Source organism: Sinocyclocheilus anshuiensis, unplaced genomic scaffold (genome assembly GCF_001515605.1).
Source record: "Sinocyclocheilus anshuiensis isolate Anshui unplaced genomic scaffold, SAMN03320099.WGS_v1.1 scaffold248, whole genome shotgun sequence".
Taxonomy (NCBI): Eukaryota; Metazoa; Chordata; class Actinopteri; order Cypriniformes; family Cyprinidae; genus Sinocyclocheilus; species Sinocyclocheilus anshuiensis.
The window spans coordinates 722695-736497 of NW_015555734.1; the positions used below are offsets into that span (position 1 = coordinate 722695).

General features: G+C 36.9%; 1 protein-coding gene across 1 annotated transcript in view; it reads left to right on the forward strand.

The window, feature by feature from the left end:
* Nucleotides 1-452: 452 nt before the first annotated feature.
* The window catches only part of LOC107673033 (integrin alpha-10-like), a 41878-nt gene continuing 28527 nt past the window's right edge, over nt 453-13803 (forward strand). The window contains exons 1-5 of the mRNA XM_016466461.1: nt 453-695; nt 1180-1391; nt 6450-6561; nt 6771-6880; nt 6981-7069. Of these exons, the coding sequence (XP_016321947.1) occupies nt 1340-1391; nt 6450-6561; nt 6771-6880; nt 6981-7069 (363 nt within the window). The 5' untranslated portion in view covers nt 453-695; nt 1180-1339. The remainder of the gene's footprint in view (nt 696-1179; nt 1392-6449; nt 6562-6770; nt 6881-6980; nt 7070-13803) is intronic.

The following is a 13803-nucleotide window of genomic DNA, read 5'->3' on the forward strand; positions in this document are numbered from 1 at the left end:
CATGTATTCATTTCTGAAACCGCTCGTTTGCAGAAGCTGGACTAAATTTACGCGCGCCCTCTTTTGACTACAGCAGGTGTTGGAGCCGCACAAAACTGGATTTTGAATTAACGCTGTTTATGTGGGGAACAAGACGGTAAGTTAACCTTAGTGTTTAATTTGTTGGTTTGTCAAGTAGATACCAGTAAACTGCGTATTTACCCCGAAATATAAAAGTGATTAAAAAAAAAACTCTGTCATACACCCGCATGTTTTACCAAACCAAGTCGTGAGACACAAAAGAGATGTGAATGGACTGAAGACAATTCAAGTCACCAAAAAAAAAGTAGCTAACATATGGGTTTGGATAACATAAGGGTGAATAGTGAATCATAAAAGTATCAGTTTTGGGTCATATGTCATTGTAATATGCCGATATTTATCATTTGTAATCATGACAGTTGTGCAAAAAAAATATTTAAGACAATTTCCACATTGCAAATGCAAGGGATAGATGTTTCTTCTCGAACAGCATTGACAAAAAAATTCCCGGGAAATAATTTTGATAGTTATTTTTGCGCATGTATTCATTTCTGAAACCGCTCGTTTGCAGAAGCTGGACTAAATTTACGCGCGCCCTCTTTTAACTACAGCAGGTGTTGGAGCCGCACAAAACTGGATTTTGAATTAACGCTGTTTATGTGGGGAACAAGACGGTAAGTTAACCTTAGTGTTTAATTTGTTGGTTTGTCAAGTAGATACCAGTAAACTGCGTATTTACCCCGAAATATAAAAGTGATAAAAAAAAAAACTCTGTCATACACCCGCATGTTTTACCAAACCAAGTCGTGAGACACAAAAGAGATGTGAATGGACTGAAGACAATTCAAGTCACCAAAAAAAAAGTAGCTAACATATGGGTTTGGATAACATAAGGGTGAATAGTGAATCATTAAAGTATCAGTTTTGGGTCATATGTCATTGTAATATGCCGATATTTATCATTTGTAATCATTAGCAACTTATGACTGAACATTGTTGTTATTAATTGTAGAAACATGGTAGCCTATATACGCATATATGTGTACTAATTTGAAACATAGTCAAATAATATTTTAGTAGGCTACTTGTTTTGAGCCAAAACGCGTAAAATGTTGCGAGCATGCCAGAATACTATACAGTAATGTCTTTCATGCGCAGGGAATGTGAGAGCGACGCGTGCGCTACAGTACCGCACTACGAGCGCGTGAGTTATGCCACTGGAGAGGAAGCACATCGCCACCTGAGAGAACATTTACAACCACTGCTGAGAATTACAAACTGAAGGAGGAGAAAAAGAAACGCAATCACTTAATGACAAATGGAGAGTCACAAGTATCTGGTGTTGTTCAAGATCACTGTTCTTCTCAAAGGTGAGTTTAGCCAGTTTGAGTGTTTAATTGCATTGATTTGTGCTGTATGCTTTCTCATGTGATGTTGATTAAAATATATATTTTGTGGCGTTTAAAATTTAAAGCTGTCATCTGTAAGATCCCCCCACTTACACTATTGTAACACAAGCTGTCGACTGTGACCCCAAGGACATTATTTATTTGTTCAGCTTAAGTCCTTTTCTACCACAGATTTACGTTATACTGTACAGTAATTACTGATGTGGCTCAGTTAAGTTTAAGAATAGATTTGATTGTATTTAATTAAAGTGTAAAGCATAAAAATCTTTTTATCTAATCATATTCACTTTCCTTGTAGTAGTCTTTTTTACTGGAATTACTTACATTATAGAGTTACAGTATATCCCCTATTAACTGACTTCATCAAGACATGGAGATTGTGAGGGAGACTTTTGTTTAAATTCGACACTGGCAGAAACTAAGATTTTAGATAAAGTAGCCTACTTATCATGGCACTATTAGGTATACAACATCACATATCAAATTACTGTAAACGCTAGAAATACTGCTTTAATGGACCACAGCAGTTGCAGTTTAAGTATTTCCAGACTCTAGTCAAGTTTATTGCCACTAGCCATTCTGTACACACTCATCATACTAGCTGTTTGTATGCATTGTGTCAGCTAGACCGCATACTAGTCATGCAGTCATGCCCTAATGGTTAGAGAGTCTGACTTGTAACCTGAAGGTTGCGGGGTTCAAGTCTCAGGTCCGGCAGGAATTGTCGGTGGGAGGAGTGAATAATCAGCGCTCTCTTCCACCCTCAAAACCATGACTGAGGTGAGACCCTTGAGCAAGGCACGAACCCCCAACTGCTCCCTGGGCGCTGCAGCAATATGGCTGCCGGGTGTGTGTGTGGGTGTGTTCACTACTGTGTGTGTGCACTTGGATGGGTTAAATGCAGAGCACAAAATCTGAGTATGGGTCACCATATTTGACCACACTACTGTAGGTGTTGGTGTCTGTTTTTGAGCATATATGCTGTGGCCGCTGATGGATTCTGCAGATGCTTTGTGATGAGCAAGCTCTCTTGTGTTCGGCTATGTTCTTCTGTGCTTTAGATGGAGAACACAGGTGTGGACTCTGGGAATTCCACCCCCTTGCCCCCTCCATTTCTCCCTACATTTCTCACTCTCAAACCATTCGCCCCCACCACTTATAGGAGAGTGGATTGAGACATAACATGAAAAATAAAGACAACATGAAGCAGAAAAGGAAAACTAGTAGACAGAAGAAATCCACTAAAATGGTTATCAGTAGCAGATGCAGTATATTAAATCTGTTTGGATAGAAGTGTGACTTGAAGACTGAAAGAAACTGACGTGAGAATCCTTGGAATTTGCTTTACACAACATTGCAGAAAGTGAGGGTGAATGAGAGTCTGTTTAAACTCAGGAAGGGTCAGTAATATGGCATAAATTTTTGATATTAATGTAAAATAAAATAAAATGCAATTCATACAATGAGTTGAAAGACATCTTGTATGATGAACATGTTTTTAATGTTTATTTTTTCTGAAGTGAAATTCAGAAAGCTTTTAAAATACAGATAATTTGATCTTTTTTATGACAAATAATGTTAGTTCAGGTTGTAAAATTACATGTGAAGTGAATCCCCAAAAACCTAATGATATTTATTAAAATTGATATTAAACAATATAAATATATTTGTTAATTAATCATTCATGATATTTCTAAAAATTATATATATTCAAAAACATTTTTGAGAATAATGATTAAGATGTGTACACTCACACGTGTTCAAGACATGAGGAAAATGTTATTTATTTATTTAATTTGTTTTACTCTATGGATTCATCCGATGTGAAAGTGTATCTATTGGCAATAGAACTGGTGGCAAATTCATATCTTTTGAGTTGTATGAAAACGTATGATTTTTAGAAGAAAAAAAACGAAACATGAAGGTCCATCTCTAAGCCGACCCCTAAACCTAACCTTCAGGGGGCTGTAAGCAGATTGGACGAAAAACATATGAATTAATACAAAATTCAAACACAATTAAGCCACCAATTCGCCAAATCAGAAAATAGTCACACAAATTGCCATGACATTGTGTTGTTTACATCAATTTTAGTTACTTTAGAATCTTTGAAAAATTCTCAAAAAAAGTATAAAAGTTCTTTAAAACCATTCATACATTTCTAAGAGCCTATGTTTTAAACTAAATTTTGAAAAGGTTTTTAATTTTCTTTATTGTAGACATTCTTATATTTCATTGACCCAAAAATAGCTTACAGAAACGGGAGAGCTCGTGGAAAAGAGAGTTGGAATAACTAAACTGCACCATTTTTAACATGGATAAAATTGTTTCCCATTTGAGTGGGTTTCTTAGTAACATGTTCTCTCTCAGTAATGTGTCCCATATGTGTTCACATATTAGTCATGCTGGCATGACTGAACTGTACATTTGCATTTCTAATAAGACTCATTCAAAGTGATGTCCATCCAGTGGTGGGTGAAAATGACTATGTCTCAATGTGGTGTAGGAATGCATTTATGTTTAAGTGTATGTGTTTTTGTGTGTAAGGAGTGAAAGAATCTGGACTGCTTTTCCAGACTGTTCACCACCAAGCTACATAAATGTTTACAGTTGTCATGACAGAGCCCTGGAGGCATGGACCAAGAAAACCCACAGAGCTGAAACAGAGGACCAAAGATCCTTTACATCTCTTTCACAGATAGAACCAAACATTGATGAATAAGAGCAAAACAAGTGTAAATGAGAAGAATGAGAAGAGGGGAGTATTTGGAGGCTGATTTTTGATGGGGATAATTTGGCAAAGATAAATTACCCCGAAAAGCCACTTTTGGACGCTTAAATCACACTTAAACATGTTTGAATGTCAATGGGTCTGATGACTGAACTCTTCTCAGAACTAACTTCACTTTTCCTAAACATGTTTTCATCTCAGTGTCGTTTTAAATTTATGAAGTTCACACAAGTGTCCTGCAGAGTAAGTGCTGATGTAGTTAACTATGGACATGTTCCACTAACGCAGTGGTTCTAAACCTTTTTGACTTGAAGGACCCCCATTGTCCAACACAATATTCGAAGGCCCCGGTTAGGATATTTCCTATTCTATTTCTGATGTAATTAAGACAATGCTGCTTGTTCTCATTATATGTATAAAAATCTGTCTACTTGTTTTCTTTTATTATATATATATATATATATATAACCCTCTAACACTAGCACACTAGCACTCTCTATTCTATTTTTATTCTACCTACTTTTCTTTTTATTTATTATAAAAATGATCCTCTATCACTAGCACTCTCTATTCTATTTCTATTCTATCTACTTGTTTTCTTTTATTTATTAAAAAAAAACTTAACCTAAATATAGTATATACTGTATATAGTTGAAAGCTTTGCCTTTAAAATGTTAAAATAAATGACACTTTTACATTTTTTGGTATTTTTGTTACATAACACAAAGACATTCTTAAGTGTGGCTTATTGTAGCATCAACATAAAGGTCATGAGTTTGATTCCTTGGGAATACACAAACTGATCCAACATATACTTTGAAAGCACTGCATGTTGTTTTGGATAGAGTGCAAAACAGGGAAAAGGAGAAATAGGAGCACAAGAGAATTGTGAGAAGACAGGTTAAGTTTTGTGAACATTTAGAAGGGGGAATGAATTACAGAGCATGTCCCATTTGTTCTTTGATCCATATGGATCCCCCTCCATGTTCTCATTCCACTGGAAAGAGAGAGAGAGAGGGTGAGAGACTGAAAGAGAGAAATGCAGGGACCCTGTTTTGAGGTCTGTGGGGTTTGGTTCTCTGCCTGCCCCCTTTCTGAATGCCTCCCCTCTGCTTTCTTGGAAAACAATCCTAAGAAATCCACTCAGAGCACAACTTCACCCACAGTGAATGAGACCCCAGTGTGCGTGTGGGTCAAAACCCGTATCACACTAAACAGAGAATTCCCCTCAGATAGGTTTCAGTGTTGGTATTATACTGGGAGTGTGATTGACTGGTCATCTTTGTTCCACAAGTCTGTTTTGGCCAATGGGGTTGTTTTGAGTTACATTTGCCATGAGCTACAAATCCACCGGTGAATTTCTGCTTCAGCTTCTCTCTCTCTCTTTCAGTCAAATAAAAGCCAGGTCTGTTTGTCATAACAGGGAACCACTATGTTCAGTAGTTAGTTATTACAACCGCCACCCTTCCCTCTCTTTTCCCTCTCTTCCCTTCTCTCTTTTGCAAGCTCTTTTTCTCTGGCCTTTTCCTGTCTCTCTGTCTGTCTGTCACTCCATCCGTCCAGTTCATTCATCAACTACAGCTGTTCTTCACTGCTCTTTTTCTCCAGAATCTTGGAAACTTGAGAAGCCAATATGAATCCTTCTTGATATTTGTCTTTATCTTTGCATATGCTTATCACCTAAGCACTTTTGACCGTCATAGATCCTTTTTGAATGTATTGAAGATTTGTGTGTAGAAATGTGAAGAAATTAAATGTACAAAGCAATATAATCCCTTACAATTTACAGCAGTAACTATGTCAGTTTAGTAGAAACTATGGTTACCATGGTAATGTTTTTGTAAAAGTAGTGTTTGTAGTACATTGAGAACATTGGTTTGTGTTGTTATTTTAACTTTTAATTTTTTATTTTGTACATTTTTTTACTTTTAATTTTATTTGTTATATTTAAAATGATATTATTGCTAAAACATATCAAATTCAGCATATTAGAATAATTTCTAATGGATCATGTGATACTGAAGACTGAAACAATGACTGCTGAAAATTCAGTGTTGCCTTTACAGGAATAGATTACATTTTAAAATATATGAAAATAGAAAACTGTTATTTTATATTGTAATAATATTTCATAATAATTCTGTTTTTGCAGCCATGGTGAGCGTAAGAGACTTTTAAAAACATTAAAAACGTCTTACCAAGCCTAAACATTTGAACAGTAGTGTATGTATATTTGTTTTTTATGTTAACCACTGTATGCATTATTTTACTATATGTCTCTGTTTTAGGGCTGTGTGAGTGTTTTAATATTGATGTGAAGAGGCCACGGATCTTCAGTGGGCCTGAAGATGCTCTGTTTGGCTTCTCTGTGTTACAGCATGAGAACAATGGAGAAAAATCGTGAGTACTTTTCGGTACTTTTTTAGTTTTTACTCACATTTAGAAGTTCTTGATGATAAATACCATTTGGATATTAAATATGGACCCTGACTAGATTTTATTATATTAAGATGTCATCAGGTGATCACAAATTATAGCAAAACAGGCTTATAAATACATAATGTTTTGGTTTTTTTTATATTCTGAGTGACTCATTGTTTTATGAACAGAATTCTGGTTGGTGCTCCATGGGATGGACCACAAAATAACAGGAAGGGGGATATTTACAAGTGCATTGTGGGAGATGAGATAAATTCCAATTGCTCAAAAGTTAACCTAGGTATTGGATCAAATCTCAGGCTATGAAAATTTACATTCAATGACTGTGTTGTGCATGGAGTAGTAGTTTACAACATGTTTTTGTGTTTTTCCCTGTATAGGTGAAAATGCATTTCAGAATGTGTCTCGAAATCTTAAAAACTCTCATTTGGGGATGACGCTGACCACTGCTGCTTCAGATGGCTTCCTGGTGAGATTTTATTTGAAATTCTGTAGACTGTATTTAGATTCCAAAAACATCTCATGTTTGAGTACTGACATCACATCAATATTTGGATTATTCAGTCATGTTTATGTTTATATATATATATATATGTGAGTAGGCATGTACTTATTTGTGGTATGGCGGATAGAATGAGTGGTTATGAGATCCCTTCCTCTGTCTCACCCAACCACCACCATCTGTCATGACCACCATCTATGTGCATGTCTCCACCTGCAAAACAGTGGCCACGATTGGAATGACACGTTATAGAGTCAGTGTTTGTCTGGATGGGTGTGTATTTTTAACAAGATATATATCACTTTCTTTCTTGTGTAGAATACAAAATTAGAAATTTAGAGGAATGTGCTCAGTCGCCCGGTTCCATGCAATTACTATGAATGGGGATTGGAGCTTTCAAGAAAAACATATTGTGATAAAATCTGCTGGAAATTTACTTACCCTCAGGCCATCCAAGATGTACAGTAGATGAGTTTCTTTCTTAATCGGAACAGATTTGGAGCAATTTAGCATTACATTAATGGATCCTCTGCAGTGAATGGGTGAAGTCAGAACGAGAGCTCAAACAGCTGATAAAAACATCACAATAATCCACAAGCACTTGATTCTGACAGCACCCATTCACTGCAGAGGATCCATTGGTGAGTAATGCTAAATTGTAATGCTAAATTTCTTAAAACCGATTAAGAAACAAACTCTATAGTATCTACAGTGGAGATCAAAATTAGAAAACAACCTGCAATTTCCTACATTTTAAGGTCACTGCTTAGTCCTATTTGAAGTTATCCTAACAGGAGTAGAAGGGCAGTTTTAAGCATATTTCATAAATTAATCGTATTCTGAAACACAGTATAAAAAACTGAGATATTTGAAAAAGAACTCTGATCAATATTAGGGTGTTTTCACACTTGGGTCCTCTTTAAAAGAACCGAACCCAGGCCCCTTTAAGTGGACCAAGAGGTGGACCAAGTGAAAAAGGGCCCAGTTTTGTTTATGTTCACACTCTCCCTGTTCCTGAAAGAGGACTCAGATCCTTTTTTGGTCCACTTAAGCAGTAATGGTGTCTCATACCTCTTTGTGTTCAGACTGTTGCTTTTTGGATCTAGTCCAGGTCAGAGTTTGATGGCTGACCCTATGGCCTCCACAATTATATCCTATTCACTTATAATGTATGTGCCTCACTAACCAAGAGATTTGTTTGTAAAGATAATTGTTGTTGTGTTTTTAATATTATTATTTTGTAAAGCAATATTGCTACAAATAGCCTACTGTTGAATGAGCTTATACATTTGAACATGGAATATTTCTCTAAATTTATCTTTTGCACAAAAAATATAAGTTTTGTGCACCTTTGTTAAAAAAACACATTTATTTTGAACTGTTTTCCTTGTTTATGTAATCGTGTTTATTTTATAGCACATTGAAGACGTGGAAAAAAATAGGAAAAATTAAATAAATAAAAGAAAATACATTAAACTGCTTTAAATTTTTCAGGTACAGTAGGTATCCTTAAAAGCAGCATTCAAGTATGGAACAATCAAATGTAAAAAATAAAACAGAATATTATTCATAGTATGAATAATATAGATTCTACTCATTGTCATATCAGGCTGTTGTACTAGAACTACAGTAAAGCACAGATCAGTATATTGATAAACATGTGATTTCTTTCCCAGATGTTTACATTTGCTTGAGACAAAACCAACTGTGTTTATGTGAACTATTGGTGTTTTTGACATTTTAAACATAATAGACGCTGAGACTGTAGTTTAGTACCCCCGCCGGGATGTGTGTGCTCGTAGAACCGTATATAAAAAATGGCAAGGTGCACAGCCGCGTTTCTCTTGGAAGCGGTTGAAATTAAAATAAACGAGTGTACATTGTGAGCTAATAATTTGTAGAGATCTGACAGAAGAAGCAGCCATTATGAACAGCTGATTTGTACAGAGACATCCGATGACCAAACTACAACAGAATTCGCGAATGGAAAAATCAAGTGAGCCTGGGCCGATTTGTGTTGATAATGCACGTTTTTAGCGAACCGTACCTTTAGCCGAAAGCGAACCGTACTCAGACCACCTCCCGAGATGGTCTCGGTTCGGTTCGCTTCTGAGGGGTCTGAGATAATTTGGAGTGTTCACATATGGGCCAAAAATCACGCGAACCGCACTCAGACCCCTGAAAAGGACCAAGTGTGAAAACACCCTTAAAGAACACTTCCAGATACCTCCAAGTTATTGGTGTTAATCTGGCACCTGGTGCTAATTTCCTTAATTATATGACAAACCCTATTTAACTGGCAGCATTCCTCCAATTTTCACTGAGATTGCCACTCTAAAGTGACTGAAACCCTGTGACAGGAGGTTCTCCAGATGAAGGCCAAAGGGAAGACCCTTTCAGCCACTGCAAGAGAAGCTGGTCATTCCAAATCTGAGATTTCTTGAATATTGCAGCTTTACAATGACACTAATTCAGTCCACGTAAGACAATTGCATGAGAAGACAGGATAATGCGGAGATTCTCAATGGGGAATCGGTTCAACACTGCAGCTGGAATTGCTCGCCAGTTCATCGATGAACAGGGTAAGGATCTGTCTCGGCATGTATAATAGAAGTCAGACTGAAATCGCACTCTGCAGTGACCAAGCCTCTCATCAGCAGAAATAATCAAAAGGATAGGCTCACCTTTGCTGAGGAGCATGTTGTGTGGATAAAGGAGAACTGGTCCAAAGTTCATTTTAGTGATGAGAGCAAGTTTAATTTATTTGGGTCTGATGGGAAACCTTTTGTTCGGCATCAAACTGGGGAAAGACTGAAGCCTGAGTGCATAAAGAAGTCAGTGAAAGGTGGAGGAGGAAGTATCATGGTTTGGAGAATGTTTTCTGCAGCAGGAGTTGGGTCTCTTATACAGTTACATGGCAGGGTGAAAGCAAATATTTATCAGAACCTCCTTCAGCAACACGTGGTGCCTTCCCTGCAAGCATCTCCCAATCAGCCTGCAATTTTCATGCAGGATAATGCTCCCCGTCACACTGCAAAACGGGTAAAGCAGTTCCTTGAAGCTAAGAGCAATGAAATAATGAAATAGCCGGCCCAGGTACACTGCAAAACAGGTAAAGCAGTTCCTTGAAGCCAAGAACATTGAAATAATGAAATGGCCGGCCCAGAGTCCTGATCTAAACCCAATTGAAAATCCTTGGCGATAAAGTTATGGCTAAGAAACCAACTACATTTACTGAACTATGGAAGAGAGTGGAAGTGGACCAAGATCAAGGTCCTGCCAGGGGCGCGGGAAGATGTTTTCGGTTGGGGGTGCTGTGTGTGTCCATGTTGGGGGGGTCACAGATGTGCTGAAGTCATTCAAATAAAGGGCATCTACACTTCCTACTCATTCCTGACAGCTGTAATCCTCCAACATTTTATTTGCATTCATCTTTCGTGCTACAGTGGTAACTGTTCTCTAATTTTGATCACCGTGTTTTCCACAAAATAAAGGTTTTTGTTGAAATGCCTTGGATTTTTTGGCAAACATGTTAGTAGAACATTGGTATACCTACAGCTTATATTCCTTCAATTTTTGAGCGATGAAGATTAACAATATTTAAAAAAATTTTTATAATAAAGTATTAATAGATTGTTCTCTAATTTTGATCTCCACTGTACATCTAGCATGGTCTAAAGGTAAGTAAATTTTCAACAAATTGTATTCCTTTAACCGAAGTCTTCTAAAGAGACACATTTGCTTCATATGATGAACACGTTTTGATTCATCAATATCGAACAGAACAAACTGTTTGATTCATATGGATTACTTTTGCAATCTCCTCTTGTACTTTTTGATGTCTAAAAGTTTTGGGTCAATGGACATTCAATGGACAGAATCATTGTTTTAGTAAGTTGAAAAAGAGAACCACATCAATTTATAAATGAATCATTCAGACTACTTTCATTGAAAAGATCCAGTTCAGAACAATGAGTTATTCATAAACTGGACACTACTACTTCTCTTATCAATATGCCAAGGAGAACTAGGTCGGATGGCAGGATTTCAATTAATTATGTAATTTGTGATCTGCTTCTCTCTCTCAAAGCTATCGTATGACCTTAAAAGAATTGAAACAGTAGTCTTAAGGAAGTACAACATCCTGATTTGCATTGAAAGAAAAGGAAATCATGTGGGTTTGGAACAACGTAGATGATGACAAAGTTTTCATTTTTGAGTGAACTGTTTATTTAAAGGGGTCATCGGATGCAAAATTAACTTTTCAAGTTGTTTGAACATAAATGTATGTTGGAAGTGTGTGTACACATACATCCTATAATTATAAAAATCCATCCAGTGTTTTTTTTTAAATCCTTATTTTAAAATCCCCTTTCTCAAACCAGGCTGTTCTGAGATTCCTGTCGGAATGACGTAGTTCTGTACAGGCCCCTCCCACGATAGTTGATTGACAGTAGTGTTTCAGCACAGACTGGACTGGTGTCTTACCTTAGACCCACCCTGAGTGAGCTGTCATCAGTCCGCCATTGTGTTGACTCTGGTGCAGGGTAAGACAAGATGTCTCCGATTAAGCGATTGAGGTGCTTTATTGTTGGATGTAATAATGAATCATATCAACTTGTGCAAAATGAGCATCCGATGACCCCTTTAAGACATAGAATTGAAGAATGGATTGATATATGGAGTGGGAGACAAAGACAAAAACAAGCTAAATCCTCACCTGACCCAAAACTCGACCAGAACAGTCAGTCTTCCTCTTAATATTCATGGTTTCAGCCTCTACAATTCTTTTACCCGCACACACACTCTCTCTTCCACATACACAAGGCTTTTTGTGTCGGAAGAACGCAGTGAACCAGATCAGTCCAGTTCTGGAGCCGCTCCGCTGTGGCTTTGGTGGAATTGCTGGGTGGCTTTCGCCAGTAGTCAGACTTTTTATGAGAGCGAGCGAATGTTTTTCGGCGGAGGGGGTCAGGCTATGTGTGTTCAAACAAAAATATGTTTTTGTGTGTGTGTTTGTGTGACAGAGGGTTAAATGGAGAGCAAGTGAGTACAGCTTCTGGGATGGAGTCACACATAGTTCACCGTGGCGTATGCCAACTAAAACTAGCGCTCACAGCACATTGCAGATTCAAGTATTACTAACTGAAGCGTCTCATTGAATATACCTGTTTGAAGATTTGTGAGTCTGTGATTATTCCTTTGGTCAGTGCTATAACAGGATAGGAATGTGACTCAAGCCCTTTGTAATGACAGGCCGTGGAAAAGCCATAGCACCTCTCACCCTCATCGCCACTTCAGTTCTGTCTCTCGCACTCATTCTGTCCTTTCCTTTCCCTTTCACCATCCTCCCATCCCTCTGTTACAGGCCTTCGTAATAACAGGGTAGGGAGTCGCAGAACATTTACCCACCTTCAGTCTAACCACTCCTTCCAAACCCGTCTTTCTTTTGTCTTATTCTCCTCTCTTTCAACTCTTGGTATGTTTTCTTTCTCTTCATTCTTTGCCTCACCAATCCTCACAATGGCTTTTCAGGCAAATAAATGGCACGCTTTGAAGACATACTATTTTTATGTGCTTTTTTGCCCTACTCCCCTCAACTCCCACCAAGAAAATTTAAATTGCTTCATTGCAGGAGTAGCCACCAACTCTTTTAAAGCATTTATGACAATAACAATAACAACAGTTCTCTATTCATACCGTTCCTTCTCATTTCCCTTCTCTTCTCAGTCTTATTCTTTCTCTTTCTAACCCATTTTTGTGATTATTTCACATAAGAAAAGAAAAATCACAAAGAAGATCTTTTCAAAATCTCTTTCCTTTCTCTTTCTCCAGAGAAAGAGACTCAAATATTCAACTTTTATATAAGCCAACTTTTACGTTTCAAAGATCTCAACAAAACTTGAACTCTGTTTAGACCAATATAACTTCAATATCAACTCAAATATGTCTCATCAAATTAAGTCTCATATGTGCATCAAGTCTGCATTTATTTGATCAAAAGTAGAGTAAAAGTAATATTGTGGAATATTTGAAATAACTGTTTTCTATCTTAATGTATATTAAAATTTAATTTATTTCTGTGATGCTAAAGCTAAATTTTCATCAGTCATTACTCCAGTCTTCAGTGTCACATGATTCTTCAGAAATCATTCTAATATGCTGATTTGGCGCTCAAGAAACATTTATTATCATCATCAATGTTGAAAACAGTTGAGCTTCTTAATATATTTGTGGAAACAATTTTTTCAAAAGAACATTTGAAATAGAAATATTTTGTAACATATAAATGTCTTTAATGTCACCTTTAAAATTTATATCAATATTAATTTATTTACAAAAAGCTTACTGACCCCAAACTTTTGAATGGTAGTGTAATGAAAGAGAAACTTCTGAGCCATAAAATATTCCTCTGTGCTTTTTCATGACCACTTTCTCTTTGCTTCTCTCTTTCTTTCTGTTTCTCTCTCCTACTTTCCCTGGATCACTTCACTTCAGTAGATTTTATTGGTCTGACCAGCACACAGCACTTGCCTCCTTTTTAAACAGAAGACATTAAAAGGCCCAAATACCAGACTTCACATTTACACAGAAATTGAACATGCAATACTAACAAAATCACTGATTTGTGCACATATCATCCACATGCTCTATGAGTTAATGCTGTTCATAATAAGTCTGTAAGGTACCAGTAGTGTTAA